The 21102-nt window shown below is 38.2% G+C and overlaps 1 protein-coding gene across 2 annotated transcripts in view; it reads left to right on the top strand.

The window, feature by feature from the left end:
• The window catches only part of LOC119772525 (integrin beta-1-like), a 59253-nt gene that overhangs the window by 23892 nt on the left and 14259 nt on the right, over positions 1–21102 (top strand). For both annotated transcript variants that reach the window (XM_038268979.1, XM_038268978.1), the window contains exons 2-10: positions 10304–10367; positions 10551–10636; positions 11140–11359; positions 11451–11621; positions 15819–16057; positions 16376–16531; positions 16614–16709; positions 18119–18208; positions 18426–18566. In XM_038268979.1, the coding sequence (XP_038124907.1) occupies positions 10304–10367; positions 10551–10636; positions 11140–11359; positions 11451–11621; positions 15819–16057; positions 16376–16531; positions 16614–16709; positions 18119–18208; positions 18426–18566 (1263 nt within the window). The remainder of the gene's footprint in view (positions 1–10303; positions 10368–10550; positions 10637–11139; positions 11360–11450; positions 11622–15818; positions 16058–16375; positions 16532–16613; positions 16710–18118; positions 18209–18425; positions 18567–21102) is intronic.

The following is a 21102-nucleotide window of genomic DNA, read 5'->3' as shown; positions in this document are numbered from 1 at the left end:
GGCAAGTGAAGATAAAGAATAAATATAGAATTACCAAAATACAGAAGGACACCAGCAACCCCCGCGACCCCACTCGGGAATAGCATTCTAAAAAATGGATCAGTGTTTGCAGTTATTGCCCAGCCCTAATTTAGGCAACTGGTGCAGCGAACACAATGTTTCTTGCCTGAAGACTAACTAACAGGTACCACAGCTAGTTAGGCTTTTTGATCCAAAAAAACAAGATTAAATATTTAAGATGCAGATTATAAATTTGGAAAAAAAATAACATCCACAGAGATGTGGAGAACAAAATTCGTCACACACCTGCATCAAGTGGCAAATCAGAGGTAATACTGAACCTAATCTAAAGTTATGGGGTCAGTTGGTTGTGCTGTTACCTTGTAGGAATAAGGTTTTGGGTTTGAATCCCAGATTAGGATCTTTCTGCATTTTGTTTGCAGGTTCACCCCGTGCCACTTTGGGTTTAAACCCAGAACCCAAGTTTATAAGATAAGGAACATAATTAATTGGATGATGGGACTAAAAATTTGTGTTAAGTTGCCAGTTGGAATATTCCGATTGGGTTCTACAGGATGGGAATAAAACTTGTAACCTGACTCAGAGGGTCTTTATGCCTATTGAAAAAACATTCACAAAACATGTAAAAGTTTTTTTTTGTATAAAATTATTCTAAAGAAGACATGCTGACCTGAGTGCATATTTGGTATTTTTTAGGGCTGTCAGTTTTAAAGCGTTATTAACGCGTTAACTGCTCTAGACTATAACGCCGACATTTTTTTTAACGCACGTTAATCGCGCATCAAAACAAACACACCGTGCGCTTTTGTTCTTTATTCTTCAGCAGTGCTCGCTGTACTGTTTGTTTTACCCTCGGCGCTTTCCGTAGCTTCAGGAACGCTATGTTTTGGGAGAGACCGCAGTATAACAGACCCGTGCTTTGAGTGAGCAAAAATGGCCAGCAGACAAGGTATCCTGAATGATACGTTTCATTTTAAAGTTATCCCAGAAGGCTGTCTTCACAAAACCTGACTCCTATGTCTATGTTGTCCAGAAGAAACGAGCGTCTCACTGGCTTAGTGCCAACAAGACAAAGAAATAAATTAAGTCATGTGGAAAGCACTGCTGCTGCAATTCCTGTTCAGACCAAAGTAATATTAAAGCATTTTGAAAATGTTCTACATGTAAAATGTTATGTTGTTAAGATGACTGCAAAGCCCAGTTATTGTAAATTTGTTTGATTTATTTATTATTTTGTGAGTAACTTCATTTTATTTGAATTAAGTCTGAATTTCATAACGGAATGTGCACTTTATTTTAACAGTACATCTTTATTTTTGTCCTATGTTTGAGAAAAAACTAAATTTTATGGAGTTCTTTGAAGTACTGTTTACTGTTCTGTAGTTTTGTAATTTTTTTTTTTACAATTTTTGAATAATTATTGGCCAGAATTTAAACCAGGATATTTTTATTCTAGTTTTTTAAAAGTGCTTTAAAAAAAAATAATTAAAAAAACTTATTGTATAAGCAATTTTTTTTTACATTATTGCACATTTTTTAAAATGCCCAAATAAAATAAAAAGATAAAATATGCGATTAATTTGCGATTAATCTTGAGTTAACTGTTGATATTATGCGATTAATCGCAATCAAAATTTTTAATAGTTTGACAGCACTAGTATTTTTACATGAGTTACTTTTTTTTCGTCCAATCGGCTTTAATTCTGATTACCTTTATTTATATAAACAGGAAAATTTGATATTTTTTTTAGTCTGAATACATTTCAGTCCCATTGATAAAATATGTATATTCAAATATAGCAAAAAACTGATCCACCTTGCAGCCCTCCATAGGAAATATCCTTTCAAATAGATACCTGCACCTTTTTGGGTTTGTCTGAATTTATTTCTTAAAACGTGAGCTAGATAAAAAATTAACTTTGAACATTTCTTCTCTCAGTTAAAGTATACACACCAGAGATTGGCTAGCAGAGTCATGTTTTTGAGTTTCCAAACAGTCAGTATGAGATTAAGATATTAAATGTTTAACAGGTATCTAGATATATCTCTGCAAATTTCACTTCTTTTCTTGCAGGATCCCAAACTTTACATCTTGATAAAGAGCAGAAACAGAATGACTGGTTACTATCATGGTTATGCAGAGTGTTTAAGATCTCAGGAATGCCTGAGCAGCTCAGCCCCAGTGTGACATGCGCCTCAATCTGCCATGTCTTAACCTCTCCTCCAGACGGGAGGATCTGTGTGAAAACAGAGCTTCTATTAGTCACATCACAGGTGTGCATGACGAGCATGATGTGTGTTTAAGTGTGCTACCAGTGAAAGAACGACAAGGACAGCTTAATAAGCTTGTAATAGCCAGTGCTGAGCTGGCTTGCTCTATTAAAGGAACTGCTCTTGTTCTCTCAGGTTGCTTATATATTTGAGGTCTGTGGGATGCTCTGTAAGAATTTCAAAAGACCCACACCCTCCGGCTTTTATGCATTTGTTTTTCATTATATCCATGGTAGGCAAACGATCTAGTCATTTATAAAGGGGTAGTTACTTTTCAAACCTCATAAATCTATCGGGGTATTGTTGATTACAGCTCTCTTGGCTTTCCGATCCTCTTTCAAAATTATTTGTTCAGTTTCCTAACTTTGTGGGCTTTTCAAATGACATTGATGGACGGGTTAGAATATTTTGCCTTTATGGCGGCTGTTTTCAGTGAATGAAGTAACAGCTGCAAGATTTGGCCTTTTTGGCACTTAACAAAATATATATATATTTAATTTTTTTTTTCACTGATTAAAATTGATGGATACTTCCAGTAACAGTTTATAGTTACTAAAATTGGCTGTTATGAAACACTTTATCCCCTGATTCTTTGATTTATTGTTGTCAGAAGCAGATTCAAAAAAGCAAGAGAAAAAAAGATGTGTTTTCCTACTTTAAGATGACGAAGCCCCAGAAGGAATAAGATATTAATCCATGTGAATTAACCAATACAATCTGAGGGAAAGGTCGTGTGTGTCCACTGCGCACTGCTTCTTCCACTATAAGAAGCAGTGCATGTTGTAATGACGCAGCAGGCACAGCAGAAGCAGCGAGTTTACATGCAAAGTCAATGGTTGACGTGCGTCAAGGCGCAGCCAAAGGTCCCGCAGCGCGTTTTGAGCAGCAGGCGCAGCGCGTCTGAGCCGTTGAAGCAGCGCGTCGGGAGCGTGACGCGCTGCTGCTCGATATGTAAAAATTTAACTTTTGCTGCTCGACGTGATGCATCAACCAATCAGAGAAGCTGATCTGGGAGCTGGCCGTGAGACAGACACATCGCTGATGATACAGAGCGCTGTGATCACTCCTCTGAAACCGTTTATTGAGGCATAAATGAACTGAAAATGCAGAAATTTTTCTGGTGGAAATTTCTCACTTAAAAACATATTAAAACTGCTTTATTCCGACTGATCACAGCAAATATAGCTGCAAGGCAAAGAAAGGAAAGTGAAGCTTCGCCCAACGCGCTTCAGACCCACTTTTGCACCGCGCAGCCAGAGCAGCAAAGCTGCTTCAGCCGCGCGTCAGAACTAAACTGGTACAAGCAGCAAAAATTAAGCAGCAGAAGCAAATTTTCTGCTCCTGCTGCGTCCGGTGTGAACGTAGCATAAGAAGCCCAAATTTGAAGTGTTATTCCAGCCACAAGGCCAGAGGGACAATCAGGAACTAGCCATGGGTCTAGCTGCGGTCGAGGCGGTGAGGAAGTGGGGGCAAGTTTGTCCGACAACGGAGGGACATGAGGGTGAAAAAGAGCGGAGATCCAGGTGGAAAAAGCGTCCCAGCGTTCTTGTGCACCTCGGTCTTCTATATGTTCCTTCTTCACGAGTTCTTTTCCACAATGGCGGTCATACAAACAAAACAAGCCGGTAAGGTACCAATCAGGAAATACGGATAGTGTAGAGCGGATGTAGATTTTGACCAATCAGAGGCCTCCTGCCTGGTTTCTGAGTATAAATCAGCCTTTAGGCGCAGCTTTTTTTGCCAGTGGAAAGGGAGCCAAATGTTGATTGTTAGTGGGTCGATCCATGTTTCAAAAACTCAGATTAACCCGCTATTTTCAGTCAAATAAAAGCTGCCGTTTCAGTGCCTGCTTGCTTATCCTTCCAGTCACTCCGTCTGTTGGTCACTGATTGGTAAAGACGCAGGCTATCTAGTCAAAGAATATTGAAATAAAAGTTATCATCAACTGTAAAATCATTACACATCCAGAGTGCTTCATCTGGCTCCCCACTTCCTCCTATTCGCCTCTGAGTTTTATAACAAGATGATGCTCCATTGTTGAGGAACAACTATCAAAACATGTTGAACTGACTCTATCTGAATAGAACAACTGATTTACTAAAAAAGCTGGATTTTCTAAGTATTGAATTTTCTTGTCTTTTCAAGCAATTTACCAAAACACTCTTAATTTAAAGCTTTTCAGCTTTATGTGCAGAGTCCAATCTTTCTCCTTATGGTGTATTTCTTCAGTAGTGGTACAGTTGCCATGCATGACATAATTACTACAACATTATTACTGCTTTTCAGCATTTATCTGTACAATTAAAAATGCTTTGAATTAGCCTAAACTTAAAGGAATAGTACACCCAAAACATGATTAGCCTTCATTTTTTACTCACCCCCATGCTGAACAACATTCTGGAGTACTTTTTTGATATCTCAAATGCATCTGGAGATCTGGGAGGCTTCTTGCTGTCTGCTGACATTCAAATAATGGAGGTCTATGGCGCCCGAGGCAGAAAGGTCCATAAAAGTCCACAAAAAACGTGTCAATATTCCTCCATACTGCTCGTCCAATGTATTCCAAGTGTCCTGAGTGGGTAGTGTCCAGAATTTACTCGAAACGAAGTCATTTAGAATGTTTTTAGAGCATAAACAGTAGTGTATAGGATTTCGCTATGGAAGCAGGCAGATCAAACCAGATGAAAGTGCGCATTCAGCGTCTGCTCTGCCGATAATGCAAGCGTAGAAGAAGAAATGTGCTGTTTACCTGTGCAAAGAAAGAAACAACGAAAGAAAAATGTCTGAGGACTTCAGTGTTGAGGAAGAGCATGAGTTCTTTGCCGAGCTGAATGCGCACTTTCATCTGGTTTGGTCTGCCGCGGTTTCCGTAGCGTTGTGAACGCGCATGTGCGCGCTTTCAGGAAATCCTATACACTACTGTTTATGCTCTAAAAACATTCTAAATGACTTTGTTTCGAGTAAATTCTGGATGCTACCCACTCAGGAAACTTGGAATACATTGGACGAGCAGTATGGAGGAATATTGACACGTTTTTTGTGGACTTTTATGGACCTTTCTGCCTCGGCCGCCATAGACCTCCATTATTTGAATGTCAGCAGACAGCAAGAAGCCTCCCAGATCTCCAGATGCATTTGAGATATCAAAAAAGTACTCCAGAGTGTTGTTCAGCATGGGGGTGAGTAGAAAATGAAGGCTAATCATGTTTTGGGTGTACTATTCCTTTAACACAGAATCATGTCAGGAAACTCTGAATTAAGTTGAATTTAATGCATTTAAATCTATACATGAGCTTTAGGTCCACACATGGGAACAATATTCTGCTTCTTTCCTGTTCTTTAGCCCTTTGACTCTAGCTCTATAAATAGAGATTTGTTTATTTATTTTTTACCACACATTCCTCTAAGCTCCAAGACACTTGACTCCCAGCTTGAGTTTTACAGGGTTAGTTTGCATCTGAAAAGATTGTTGGAACCAAAAACAGATCCACAGTTACAGGGAAAATAAAATATTTGTAGGTTTGTGTGCTGCAGGAATGCAGTGTGAAATATATCATCCTGAAGTTTTTCTTCTTTTCCCCAGAAATGATAGTTTATTCATTCTCCTCTCATTGTTTTAAATTTGTCTCTATAAATCTCTTTCCTAAAACAACTAACTTTTTAAGTCTTTTTAAAGTGGTGTCAACACTGTGTGTAGTTCCTTATGTATTGTCTTTTTAATTATTCTTTTAATTTAAATGGAAATAGTAAGACTTATAGGGTGCTACATAGCAGTGGAGAGTTAAGCCATCTGATCTAATCTGGGGGGCTGTAGACAGGCTGTCTGCCCTTCTGTGTCTATTTAAATGGACACACACACAGATACAAAGGCATTCAGGAATGCGTCGGTCAACACCGCTCACACTTACTGTCAGAGCCTGTTTTACCAACAGTGTAAAGCAATCTAATTTTAAAATCCCATAAAAGGCCAGCAGTGACTGTTAAAAGAAATAAAAACACAAAAAGCTTCAGTCACTGTTTTTTTTTTTTTATTTGAACCTCATGCTTCAATATCCAGTGTGAATTACATTAGCTTCTGTGGACATTCTCCGAGGAATGACTCCCCATGAGTTTTTGATTAATGGTCAGGCAGGATATTGGCTTCACATTCCAGCTATTATTTAGCTTCGCCACATTTGAAACTGTGGCTAAACAATACAATATATGATTACTAAACTTTGACGGCTGATTCTTGTCTAGAGATGTATAGATGCCATTATTTCCTGTAACGCTTGTGAAGCTTTTTTTGTTGTTGTTGCAAAAGCTTTAATCGTCTTCAATAAAAATTGCTTTTTATTGTTTGAAAGCAAATGAAAAAGAAATTTTCTCTATATTCTGGAGATGTTTTACTTCACCTTGTTACCATTTACTTTGGTTCTGATCAATGTTCATGCCAACTACCATTGTGATTTTGTCATGATATTACAAAGTTCAGACCCAAATGCAGAAAACCGAAACAGAGAGACCAGTGAAAAGGTTTAACAGGTTTTATTGAAGAAGTTAAACAGGGGGAGAAGTGTTGCTCTGAACACTGCTAAACCGGAACTGTAAAGTGAGGGGAAGACACAGCGGTTAGTTCAGGTTCAGTGGGGAATTTGACTCGTGAACTTGGAGAAGAGGATTTGGTTGCCGACTCACGTTTCCAGAGAAGTCGTTGAATCCTTGACTCCTTTCTGTGTGCCGTGGTTCCAGTGTTTGTCTGATTCGGTGGAGGGAGAAACAGGGTTTATCCAGAATGCGGTTGTTAGTAGGTGAACGGAGAAACTGACTGCCACTCAGATTTCCTGCGGTACTTGAACGGGTCGTAGTGGAGATTAACCCCTTTCTCAGTGTGAAGCTCAAACGATCTCATTGGGAAAGTGGATCCAAACCTCCTGTTTGAACCCCAGCTCAGTTTGAAGCTCAGTAGATCCTTCCAGGGAGAGAAGGTTCGAAAATTCCAGTTACCAGGAAGACTTCCTGCCAAGAGGCAAAGACAAAAACAAAGTTAAACTCAGGTTGACAAAAACTCAGTTTGACTCAGCAAAACTCAGCTTGGCTAGAGTACCCAAAACTCGCAAACACTTCGAGGCATCAAGGTAGTGGCATTCAGCAGCTTAAAAACACTCCGTTTAACGAGGAAACCATCAGCAGGTGTGTGAGGAGGCGGACCAGAACCAGGCGCCTCCTGGTGGATGAAGGGAGACAAACACAGAAACACAAACACAAAAAACAGGAGTCCTGACAGATATATGGCAAATATTGAGTCCTGAACAACCAATCATCATTTCAGGTGTTGTTCTGGTGGTGGATGGTGTTTTTAGTATATTTCTATAAGTAGTCCCTCAACGTGTGTTTTTTTTTAACTCTTTGACTTTAATCAAATCTTGGGTGAAAGGGCATCACTCTGTGTAGCTGAAAAAGACTCATCTTGTAACTGCACTTCCATACAGTTTGGGAGCATCTGATGAACGTCTTGGTTGGACAGATGATCCCATCCACACAAGCTTGATTTAATACTTTGAAAGAAAGAAATAAGTTTCATGTAGCCTGTTAGTCAATACCAAAGCCTGCAATCACTGAATCTCTACCCTTTACTGACTACAAACTGTTTGTGGTTGTTTTATCACCTTTCCCTTAACACACATAAAAAATGAGGTATTTCGAGTTGTAACTGTGTGTTGATTTTAGATTTAAACCTGTCACGCTTTTGGTTCTGTTAAGTTTTCTTTTGAGTATTCAGTTGTACTTTGCTCCATGTTTTCTAGTTTTAGTGGTTTAATTCCTATTTTGTTGAGTTCTTAGGTTTTTCTTTGTTGCCCTCTTGTAGTAGTCTCCTTTTCCCTAGCTTCCTTCTAGAATTCTCTCTTCACACCTGCTCCCAATCAGCTCATTAGTCCAGTCTTTGTTCAGTCTCCCATATAAACTCTCCCTGTGCAGTTCCTCAGTGCTGGTTTCTCTTCTTTCCTCTTCTTTCCCTGGCTCCTCATTCATGTTTTCCATGATGTCTCCATGATTCTGGTTTTTTTGCATTTTTTAAGTTGGGTTTTTTGGATTCCTGCCTCTCTTATCTGTCATTCCTCCTTTAAGCTACAAGAACTCACCTCTGCCTCCTTGCCTCTGCATTTGGGTCCTCAAAAACTCAACCAATCCCTAACAAAAACTCATATTTTGCTCCCTTTTTTGTGTCCCGTCTGGACAGTCGTCTGTAATCGATTTCGTGTTCAACTTGTTCTTCCTTGAACATTTTCACATACAAACGCTCACTGGAAAAACAATCTAGAAATAAGTAAAAATTTCTCAAATTAAGTGAATTTACCCTTAATTTGAGTAGGTAAATCAGATGATTTGCCACTTGAATAAGTATTTTTACTCTTAGAATAAGGTATTTAGATAAAATGCACTTGAAGTAAGACAATGTAATTGTGTTTTCTTATTTTAAATGTAAATTTTCTTGTTCCATTGGCAAAATGTCCTTTACCTTCTAAGTTCAAGAACAAATGCAATTATTTTAAGAAATAATGACTTATCTAGATTTAGATTTTTCCAGTGCTTTAGGAAATCTGTTACTTCTGTGGCAGCATAAAAGGTATAGTGGAGGTTCTTCTCGACTTATTGAAAAGACCGCCCACTACACTTTAAAGAAAATAGCACATGCACAACCCTGAGGTATCACCTACTAAATGCGTGCGAGAGCATGCACAAGCCCATTTATCCTCGTGCACATTGTTTAACAGTTTTTTTTTTCATCGCTCACACAAACTTATTTTTCAAAAGAAGATTTGCATTTTTTTTACTATGTCAGAGTGGAAATGGGGTAGAGCACGTAGGATGGTCTTACATAAACGCATCACCAGAATGATTGACAGTTAGGAGGACCACTTATTTTGATGATGCACCCGGAAAAAGAGAATCCTTCACTATACCTTAAAGGAATAGTACACCCAAAACATGATTAGCCTTCATTTTCTACTCACCCCCATGCTGAACAACACTCTGGAGTACTTTTTTGATATCTCAAATGCATCTGGAGATCTGGGAGGCTTCTTGCTGTCTGCTGACATTCAAATAATGGAGGTCTATGGTGCCCGAGGCAGAAAGGTCCATAAAAGTCCACAAAAAACGTATCAATATTCCTCCATACTGCTCGTCCAATGTATTCCAAGTGTCCTGAGTGGGTAGCGTTCATAATTTACTCGAAACGAAGTCATTTAGAATGTTTTTAGAACATAAACAGTAGTGTATAGGATTTCCGGAAAGCGCGCACCTGTGCGTTCACTACACTACGGAAGCCGGCAGACCAAACCAGATGAAAGTGCCCATTCAGCGTCTGCTTTGCCAATATTGCAAGCGTAGAAGAAGAAATGTGCTGTTTACCTGTGCAAAGACAAAAAACAAGGAAAGAAAAATGTCTGCGGACTTCAGTGTTGAGGAAGAGCATGAGTTCTTTGCTGAGCTGAATGCGCACTTTCATCTGGTTTGGTCTGCCGGCTTCCGTAGCGTCGTGAACGCGCATGTGCGCGCTTTCAGGAAATCCTAAACCATCGGTTGCTGCAGAGGAAGGTCCTTCAGCTGCATCCATTAGTGCGGCACAAGCCCTGCATTAGGATTGGAAAGAGATGCATCGATACGGTCCGACCAAAACAGCCCCTGAAATCAATAAACATGACAGCAGAGGGGTGGACGCTATTTACAGTAATGGTGATATTTAGAAGGGGTGGCGGGTTGCTCTTTGTGGGAAGACATGTTTGTGTGCGAAAGTGGTCTGAATTTAATTAGCTGTCTGTTCCTCCGTGACCGCTAGAGAAAAGCCGAGCAACCTTCTCGGGATAATAAATGAGTTCCAATTATAAGCAGACCGTTTACAGCTTTAGCCTCTTACCTCCTGAGGTCGACTTTTATTACATATGCAAATATCAATACCATCGAGCAGACGACCTAAACGCAGCTACCTGTTAAGCTGACCCTGAAACTGTTTTGTCTTTGTTTTCAGATGGATCTGAAGCTGAGCTTTATAGCATTTTTAGGACTCTTTTACTGCTGTTTCTCTCAGAAAGGTAAGATTTGTATAATATCTGGTCATTTTTTTTGGTTGTCGGCATGTTCAAAGTGCAAATATCCTGCCTTCAGTAACTGTTTCACACCTACTGAAGCGTAAATGTGGGGGGCTTAACGGGAATCTTGCAATGCAGGGCTGCTCCATCTGACTCTCACTTCTCTGTCTTTGTTTTTCCATCCAGAGGGGAACGAGTGCATAACCGCCAATGCCAAATACTGTGGAGAGTGCATCCAGGCTGGAGCCAAATGTGGCTGGTGTACAGACCCAGTATGTAAATCAAAGTTGTCAGCTACAGTCACTGCAGAGTAATGCAAAGTGTTGGCAACAATATTACAAGGAGAGGATTTCTGTTCTACAGAAAACTCTGATGCACGTTTACAACAACCCTGTGTTTTAGTTTTTCATCCCGAAGAAAATATACCCTTTTGAAGATCATACAGTTTTCATTTCTCTGTGGGGAAAAAACATTATTGGTACTAAAGAATTTAATTGCTTCTTATAATCCTATAATTCTTCTTCTTCTAACATCTTTAAAATCACCTCCTGTGGCATTTTTATTGATTCATATTTTGTGGTGAGCTCCAACCCATTACCCTAGTATTTAACTTCATTTTAAGAATCTTTTTTGATAAAAAGAACAAAACAAAAAATGGTTGGTTTAATGAAGAAACATGCATTTAATTACAAATCTGCTAAAATTTGGTATTTTGGAAGTAATTTGCTTACTAGATCCAGTCCCTCTAACTTGCTTGTTTGATCGTCTCTCTTAGGACTTCCTAAGGCAGGGTGAAACTGTGTCAAGTCGATGCGATGAGGTGCAGGGCCTGATAAAAAGGGGCTGCAACATGACCTTTATCGAGAACCCCCTCGGACAGCAGGACATCGTCCAGAACAAGTCAGTGACCAATCGCAGCAAAGGACTGGTAGCATTAAAACCGGAGGAAATCACACAGGTCCAGCCCCAGAAAGTCAGCCTCACCCTCCGATCTGGTGCGTTAGCATCTTAACAATCACTCCTTCACTCCTGCTCAAAGTTTATATAACATTTTGGTGATATGACAATTATTGTTTGTATATTTAGGTGAGCCCCAGTCTTTTGAGCTGAAGTTTAAAAGAGCAGAAGATTATCCCATCGACCTGTACTACCTGATGGACTTGTCCTATTCTATGAAGGATGATCTGGAGAATGTAAAGAACCTGGGGACCAGCCTGATGGAAGAGATGCAAAAGATCACCTCTGACTTCAGGATAGGTTAGGAACTCCAATGGTTTTTGTATCTATTGCTGCTGCTCGCTGCAGAAAGAATGTGGGGATGGATTCAGTTGCTTTTCTTTGTTTAACATTCATCATTTCACACAGTGGCAGAGAAGCCATATTAGGTATTTATCTCCCACAGAGAGCTACTTAAAGACTCCTACAAACCAAACACCGCTCCCTTCCAAAACGTTGTCTGTAACCTTCGAAGCAACTTAAACCTGTTCTGAGTTTAATAAGATCTGGAGAGAGTTTCCATCTTCACTCATAGTTCATCTTTTAAAGATTTGAACTTCTTACAATCATTCAAAATGTACAGAAAACAAAAGAAACATGTAAAAAACGTTTTTTTTTTAAAACATCTTAATCTCAAAAGTAGGGAAAACAGTTAGATAATTGGTTTTTACTAAAGCTGTGTTCACATGTCAAGGTCTACTGTATTTTCCACACCATAAGGCGTGCTGGATTATATTATGCATCATAAATGAATAGACTGTTTTCAAATTCCAAAAAAAAAGAAAATAAAAAACAATTCACTGGACTTTTCAAAGTTTTAAGAGGTTCCGCTTCCCATCCAGGAAGCTTTCTCGATTCAAAATGTCAGGAATAGTGTCGAGTTTGAGGTTTTATACCAAACAAAGCCTGCTTTCAAACTTTTCCATATATAAGGTACACCGGACTTTAACCCTTTTAAAGCCCGATCCAAGAATAAAACAAAACAGAAAATTACTTTTTTTTGGTTTGAAGTCCTTATTTGGCCTTTTAACAAAATATGTAAAAAAGAAAAAAACAGAAATACATTTTTGATATTAATAATTTATTACTATGCGATAAGTCAAGATTATTTTTTTGTGCATTCTTCTGCCCTCTGTTATAAGGTATATCTGATTGTGTACAATAGGATTTTGAGCAAAGTTTTTACTAGGGATGCACGATATTGGGATTTTGGCCGATATCCGATATGCCGATATTTTAAAACTCATGTAGCCGATAACCGATATCGATACCGATGTTAAAGCTGGACAAAAATAAGTAGTCATTGAAAATAGCAGTTTTGTTATCCATTTCTGACACTTTGAAAAATAATATACTCAAATATATTTTCGTATGCTGATATCAAATAGATTTTTAAAAACGCGGTATCGATCTATTTTACTTTCAAAATCTCGTGAAATTTCATCGTTCTGTTACAAACTCTCGTGATATTTTGCAAATTCTTGTGAGATTTTGTTAGTAAAATAGATTGATGCCGCGTCAATATATCAACATATAAAAATATGGCAACATTTTGTGAATTTTCTGGGGATTTCGTAGCATAACGATGACATATAGCAATATTTCTGTCTGTAAAAAAGAAGTTTTTGAGGAAGAAGAAGAAGTAGTATTTTTTTTTTTTTAGACTTTAGAAACTCAGAAGCTGATCAAATATCGGGTTAAATATCGGTGGGGTGGCCGATGTCCGATATTCAGTTTTAAGGCCAATACAGGCCGATACCGATAGAGGGCCGATTAAATCGTGCATCCCCAGTTTTTACCATTAAATTATGCAAAAAGTGTCAGACACAAAACATTTCAGAAACCGTATGTATCAAATATGATACATTTGGCATTACAGGGATAAAGCCCCGGTCATTTAGCTTTCTTCACTCTCTTCCCATGTCGATTGCTTGAGTCACCTAAAAGGTGTCATTTTGAGGTGGGAGGATTGCCGTTTCAGCTTCCAAGCATTTACAGTTCAGTCATGGAAGTCATTCCCAAGAACTTACAAAGGGACTCCCATTATGATGCAAAAGACCAATCACAAAGCCCCCTGCACGACAAAAGGCTCCTACAGTCCAGAAGAATAAAAACGGGCAAGCAGAATTTACAATGCCTGCTGGATAGATGTCGAAACGTCTTCATAAAAATGGAGCAAAAGTCAGGTTGTCTTCCATTTTAAGCCTGTTTGTGGTGATTTTGCAGAAAAAAGGGACCTTATACATTCAGTAAAATAAAATAAATAAAATAGGGGTGGAACAGTTCACAAAGTCCATGATTCGGTTCGGTTCACGGTTTCGTGGTCACGGTTTTCGGTTCGGTTCGGTATATGTTGATTGTTAGCCTGACATGTTGCTGTTAGCATAAACAAAACGTGTTGCACAACGCTTGCACACTGTTGCACTTTTATCCTCCACTTTCTTTCCGCCGTCATCGTAGGTCACTCTAAATGCAAAGTGGTTCCATACAGCAGACCTATAAAGTGCTGCTGGCGCGTTTTCCAACTCCTGTTCTTTCCCACTCGCCATACCCACACAATTCTCCACAACAACAGATTTTTTTCTGCTACACCCGGCTATGCTGCTTCGCTTCTTCTTCCTGTTTACTACTGGTGGTTGGCTTTGGTCGCAGTACCGCCACCTTCTGCTCTGGAGTGTAAACGCTTCGCCTATGAGAAAAAGGAGCAGCGCATGAACCGAACGCAACACACGCAACACAGTATTTTTCCTACAGCAGAGCTCTGTTTCCTTTAATTTTATCATCTCTAAAAGTATTATATGTATGAATGTAGATACATATATATATTCCACAAGGTAATTTGATTAGAGTACATTGTATAAGGCTGAAACAATAATTCGATTAATCGTTAACTGGATTATAGAGGCTCTAAAACATGTTTTTGGTCGATAGAACACCCCCACTTAGAGCAGTAATTATATCCAAATAAAAAATAAATTAATAAATATTTTGCATTTAAGAAAAAAAAAAGCTATTTCATCTGTCAATATGCTCTATCAGGGTTCCCGCAGGTCCTTAAAAAGTCTTTAAAGGCATTGAATTCTTAAAAATAAAATTATGGCCTTAATTGATATTAAAATGTCTTAAATCAGTCTTTTGTAGGTGTTAATTTTTAAAACATCATAAATAGGATTATTTTTATTATGATTTATTTTTGTAATCTAAATAAAACGATAAAATTGACTTTTTTTAAAAATTATTATAAAAATAAAAAAAAATATCGGCTCGCTTTTATTGGTTCCGTCCCGATAGCGGAACCAATAAAAGCGTTGTTGCGGCCGGGACATTTGGGAGATGCCCCATTTACTTTTTGTCTGGAAAACATGAGCAAGTGTAAATGTAACTAAAATTGGCTCCAGCCAAGAGTTTTCTCCATGGCTAAAACCAGGGAACATACATGAGGCTCAGTGGATTTTGTGCAAGAAGCGATTCAAGCTCGGAACGATGGGAATTAAGGCAGTGGAGTCGCACATGCGAAGCACGAAACACAAGGCGTCAAAATGGAGTTACTCAGAAACAGCCGGTATTTCTCAGTTTAGTTCCACCCTTGTCTCTGCAACGCCTCCACTTATCACCAAATCAAACATACTAAGAAAACGATACAAAGAAAAATAGCTGAAAAAAAGACGTAGCACTGGTTATGTTGTGGCTTTAAAACTGATTTGTTTTGTTCCCTGCTAAAACAAAGTTTGTGAATTCAGTTAAATAATTGTTAAAATATATCTGTCATCTGTGTGTTTTTAGCTTTCTTCCTGTATGGGAAGCTTTTCAAAATTTGAAACATTAGTGCAGTGGTTTATGTTAAAATAAACCTTTGGGTTAAGTTGTCCCAAGCAGGTTTTTCTTGTTTTTCTTGTGAATTTGGTCTTAAATTTTTATTTCAAGTGGCATTAAAAAGTCTTAAAAAGTCTTGAATTTAACTTGCCTTATGCTGTAGGAACCCTGTCTATCCAGAACTCCTTAAGTGGAATTGCTTTAGTTTCTCCTGATTTAAGAACTATTTACTATCTGATTACTAATCGACTAATCTAAAAAAATGTTCAACAGATTGATTAATTAGCAAAATAATCATTAGTTGCAGGACAAATTCCATCCTGAAACCAAATATGTAACTGACTGCATTCATTAAATCAAAGATTTCCTTTCCTGCAGTTCTAAAGATTTTTAATCTGATTTAAATTTCTCATAGATAAAGCTTGAACTCATTGCTTATTTTTACAGATATGTTATCTAGAATGGTCTTCAGAATCAGAAGAAATGCAAATATTAATATTATAAATAATATTTTTTTTGCTGATATCTACTACTCTTTAATTTTTTTTTTTTTTTTTTTTATTGTGCTGCCTGGGATAATTTCATTGTACGAACTGTAAAGTGGTATTTACCAAAATCTAAGTCTGACTGTAACTTTTCCCAAAGGTTTTGGGTCCTTTGTGGAGAAGACAGTCATGCCTTACATCAGCACCACTCCAGCCAAGCTGCTAAACCCTTGCACCGGCGACCAGAACTGCACCAGTCCGTTCAGCTACAAGAACGTGCTGCCACTCACCAGCGACGGAAACATGTTCAACGACCTGGTGGGTGTGCAACAGATCTCTGGGAACCTGGACTCTCCTGAAGGGGGCTTTGACGCCATCATGCAAGTGGCTGTCTGTGGGGTAAGCAAAATGATTCGCTACCATTCTCCCATCTCTTAGGAAATATCCACTGAGGTTTTAGGGTATTTTATTCCCCCGTTCCGTAAATTTCACCACTTGCTTGCAGCTACGCCTCACCAGATGTAACCAGTAAAGTTTATGGGCTGATTTCTTTCAGGAAACTTATTTTTAATGAGTCGTCTCTGCTCGCTGGGAGATTTTGGCTTCATATCAAAACCTCATTTGTATCTTTTTAAGCTGCTCATATAAACAAGTTTCCTGGGATATAAGTGATCGCAGATCATTGTTTTTAAATTATTTTTTTTTTTTTCGTTTCAGGAGCAGATTGGCTGGAGGAATGTAACCCGCCTGCTGGTGTTTTCCACTGACGCCGGGTTCCACTTTGCTGGGGATGGCAAGCTGGGTGGCATTGTGCTGCCCAACGATGGGAAATGCCACCTAGAGAACAACGTTTACACAATGAGCCACTACTATGTATGGAGACGTTACAGCTTTGGCAATATTTAATTGTTTTCTGTGAAGTGTAGTTAAAGATCCAACTCTGTTCTAATTTAAGGACTACCCCTCCATTGCTCACCTGGTTCAGAAGCTGAGCGATAACAACATTCAGACCATATTTGCCGTCACAGGAGACTTCCAGCCGGTTTACCAGGTCAGCTCACATCAGCCTCTTTCTGTTCCTTTTGAAGAAATAAATCTGAGATTTAAGCTGAATGAAACTACAAATAATCACAAACTGTGGCTATATGTTAATCTGGTCAACGTCTAATTCTGTATTTGAAGCATAATTCTGCATAAATTTGGAGAGTTTGTATGGTTGCTTAAAGTCCTTTACTAACCTGAAATTTAAGAATAATTTATCTACATATAACTGTAAATAGGAGGAATTTTTATTTATTTATTTTTATTTAGAAAGACAGATTTCCATCACATCAGTAATCACAGCCATCCATTTAAAATTATAACTCAAGATATAAGCAGAAAGTCCAAATTATTTTGTCCATGTTGCCTTTCTGGTATTTTTAACAGAATATCACTAACTTAATTGTAAAGATAACAAAAAACAGAATTAAACAGTAATGGGGATTGCACCACCTCGAGTAATAAAAAAACCCACAAAGACATAAGAGGGCAAGACATATTTCAGAAGAAAAATCAAATGAAGTCGGATCTAATTGGTTTCACGTACTCAGTCCATTTGGACCAAATCTTATAAAATGTTTCTTTTTCTAATTGGAGGGAAAAACAGATCCTTTCCATCACATAAATCTGGTAAACAATTTCAATCCATTCATCAATAGAGCCTGCATTTATTAATTACGATATTTTGGGAAATTAACTGGTTTAGAAGCCAAAGAGAGTTTAACAGGATGCAAATCTGTTGGGAGGTTTTCCTACAGCCAGCTGTTTACAGGAATATAAAAAAGCAGAAAAAATAGCATTTGTAAAGAGATAAACAAAGATGTATTGTTTATAAATTATGATTAATGTGATTTAGGTACTCTTTGACTCATTTCTCTTTCTCCTTCAAAGAATCACAAATGACAAAATATCACAAAATTATACAAATGAATTAAACCTGATTAAAATAAAACAAAAACATTCAAAAAACTCTTCAAAATAAGAGCTTGATAAAGAAAATTAAAAAAAATCCTCCTTTGTCTTTGATGGAATGAGATATTGCATGTCTCTAAAAACATTGTTCATATCGGGATAAAAATCTATTATGATAGAGCCAACATAGTTAAACCCATCGCACATTGAGTTTATCGGGGCGGTGCTGACAACACGCTCTAAACTGCACCTTAAACTCTTATTTCCTTCAGCCCCAGCATCGTTTACAGGGGATGATTCCCTGCTTTCTTTAACAAGGCGCTGCACTCTGGTAAACAGATGCTCTTTAACAGACACCCTTAACCCACAGATAGACTTGCAGAGAATTTTTAAATGTGTGTTTCAATGGACCAAAAGTTAATTTTTTTCAGTTTCACCACTGATGATCTAGATGAGCTGTGTAATCTCTGTAAAGCCCTGCTTAATGTTTCCTCCTTGTCTCTGTAGGAACTTAAAAACCTGATACCAAAGTCTGCAGTGGGTACTCTGTCAAGTAATTCAAGCAATGTCATCAACCTCATCATAGACGCCTATAACGTAAGTGCAAAGTTACAATCATCTCCAGCTAAACTGATTAAATTACCTTCTCATTGTTTTAAAGCCTTCTGAATTTAGTGTATTTTTTTTTTCCAAGCCTGCGTTCCTCTTTTAATCTGCAGCTAAGCCTTTGTTTATGCTCCGCTGTCAAAAACCAAGCTTCCAGATGGCATTCCAGTGAGGAAACTATGTTGTCTTATCTTTTGGTTTCTGGCAGTCTCTTTCTTCTGAAGTGATTCTGGAGAACAGCAAGCTTCCAGATGGAGTGACTATAGCGTACACGGCCCGCTGTAAGAACGGCGTGACCAATGTGGGGGAAAATGGAAGGAAGTGCTCCAATATCTCCATTGGAGATGAGGTGGGAAACAAAAGATCTTATTGTTTATAGAAAGTGATGTTCTTATGTTACAAATAACATAGTTTATTGGTCAAGGGAGGCAGTGTTACACTGGAAAAAATCAAAATCTAGATAAAATAAGTGAATTTTTCTTGGATTCAGGAGGTAAAAGAGACATTTTACCAATGGAACAAGACAAATAACACTTAAAATAAGAAAAAAACAATTGCATTGTCTTATTTCAAGTGCATATTATCTAATTATCTTATTTTAAGAGTAAATATACTCATTCCATTGGAAAACTTTATCATTAACCTACTCAAATGAACGATAAATACACTTAATTTAGGAAATTTTTACTTATTTCTAGATCGTTTTTCCAGTATATTCAATGAAAAAAATATCTTTTTCTTTAAATAGTAATAACCATATTCTATTCAGGAATCGTGCAACATCAATTCAACACCTAACCTTTGCTCTACAGAGCGATATGAATTCAGAATGACAGAATTCAGAAAAAAAGGACGTAAAGCATGATATTGAAGTAAAATGAAGATAAACTCATGTTTGATAGCAAACCTTAAACAGTTTTTTTTTAGATATGAAGATTGTGAGAGTGTTTTTGTTTTTAATATTCAGAGGATGAGTAGAATGTGGAGACATTTCCATTATTGTCAGGTTGGTATATAAGCTATGATGAATAAAGTGCTATTAAGTAGAACACATCACCCCAGTTCTAAAGTCCTTCCACTGGCTCCCTGTATCTCAGAGAATAGACTTTAAAATACTTCTGTTAGTCTATAAATCTCTGAATGGCTTAGCAACTAAATACATCACAGACTTGCTATCAGTGTATCAACCCTCCAGACCACTCAGGTCTTCTGCCTCCAGCCTGCTCTGCATACCTAGAACCAGAACTAAACATGGAGAAGCAGCATTTAGTTCCTATGCTCCACTTATCTGGAACAAACTTCCAGAAAACTGTAAAAGTCTGAGTTCCTTTAAATCAAGACTAAAAACTCATTTGTTTAGGATTGCCTTCGACTGTTCTAGTTAAACAGTTTCACTGAAACATATTTTCTTTAGTCCAACTGTTTTTAATATTGTTTTTGTTTCTGCATTTTTTATTTTATTTTTTTTTTTCCTACTTGCTTTGATTCTGTTTTATCTTCCTGTATTTTAATCATGTAAAGCACTTTGCATTGTCTTTGTACTGAATTGTGCTATACAAATAAATTTGCCTTGCCTTGCCTTGCCTTGACACCTCAACTGAGGAAAGGATCAAATAGCTGTTAATAAAACAATGAGTGTTTGGTTTTGGACAGTGTTTGTGTAGATATTCAGAAAATGTTAAGCAAATGCATTTTGCTTCTGGTGGAGGAGGAAGGCAGAAGGTTAGATGTTAGCTTAGAGGAAAGGTACCATCTTGATTCCAGGAATAATCTATATCCCATTTAAGATGAAAAAAGTCAACTGAGAGCAAAACTTTTAAGAAAAGTAGTATAAATCTAATCTATTAATATCTGCACTCTGTATATTTATAGTCATCTGATGGTAATATTTTGTTGTTGATAAACCAGGTTTTCGTTTAACAAAACAACTAATAGTTATTTCAGTAATGATGCAAAGGTCTCTTTATCTACGTGTCTACGTATTTTCACGACCATAAGGCGCACCGTACTAAAAGGCGCAGTCTCAGTTATGTGTGCCATTTCTGTATTTAACACACACATAAGGCGAGCCGGACTATAGGGCGCGGGTTTTATATACAGGTACATGTCCTCTACTACGTTTAAATACCTCTACTGCGTATTTAAAAATAGAGCGGGAGCAAAACTGAGTATGATTGTGCTTTATTCATGTATTTATTACAAAGTATTAATCAAACCCATTGAAGTCATCATCCTCTGTTTCTGAATTAAACAGCTGCGCTAAATCAGACATGCCAATTTCCCCTTCTTCGCTGTCGGAGTCACTTTCCGTGCCGTGCGGCTCCTCGGAAATGATGCCAGCAGACACGTTAGCCCAAGCATCTGCAATCCATCCGCAAACTGTGGCGTAACTTGCCCGGCGCTACCTTCCACTTTTCGTGAAACTGTGGTCTCCGTCTGTCATCCATCTCTGCCACGCCGCTCGCAGCCTTACTTTGAACGGCCGGTTCACATCGATGTCGAGCGGTTGAAGTTCCTTTGTCAGACCTCCCGGAATAACAGCGAGAACAGCGTTCATTTGTTTCACCTTGTTTTTCACATCGGCTGTGAGATGGGCACGCATGGAGTCACAGATTAACAGCGATGGTGATGCGTGGAAAAAACCACCTGGTCTCCTTACATACACCTCCCTCAGCCACTCTTTCATCATCTCCTCATCCATCCAGCCCTCTTAATTTGCCTTAATAACGACTCCAGCTGGAAAAGTCTCTTTAGGCAAAGTCTTTCTCTTAAAAATCACCATAGGCGGCAGTTTCTATCCATCCATGCCCACACTTCCCCTTTTAACGTTCTTATGGTGGTCTCAAACGTCCGCAGTAACAACACACATAGGGCGTGCCGCACAT

The sequence above is a fragment of the Cyprinodon tularosa genome, unplaced genomic scaffold (genome assembly GCF_016077235.1).
Source record: "Cyprinodon tularosa strain WSP-4 unplaced genomic scaffold, ASM1607723v1 ctg713, whole genome shotgun sequence".
NCBI classification, from domain to species: domain Eukaryota; kingdom Metazoa; phylum Chordata; class Actinopteri; order Cyprinodontiformes; family Cyprinodontidae; genus Cyprinodon; species Cyprinodon tularosa.
Note: the sequence above shows the minus strand (reverse complement) of the source record. Positions and strands in the feature narration are given on the sequence as shown.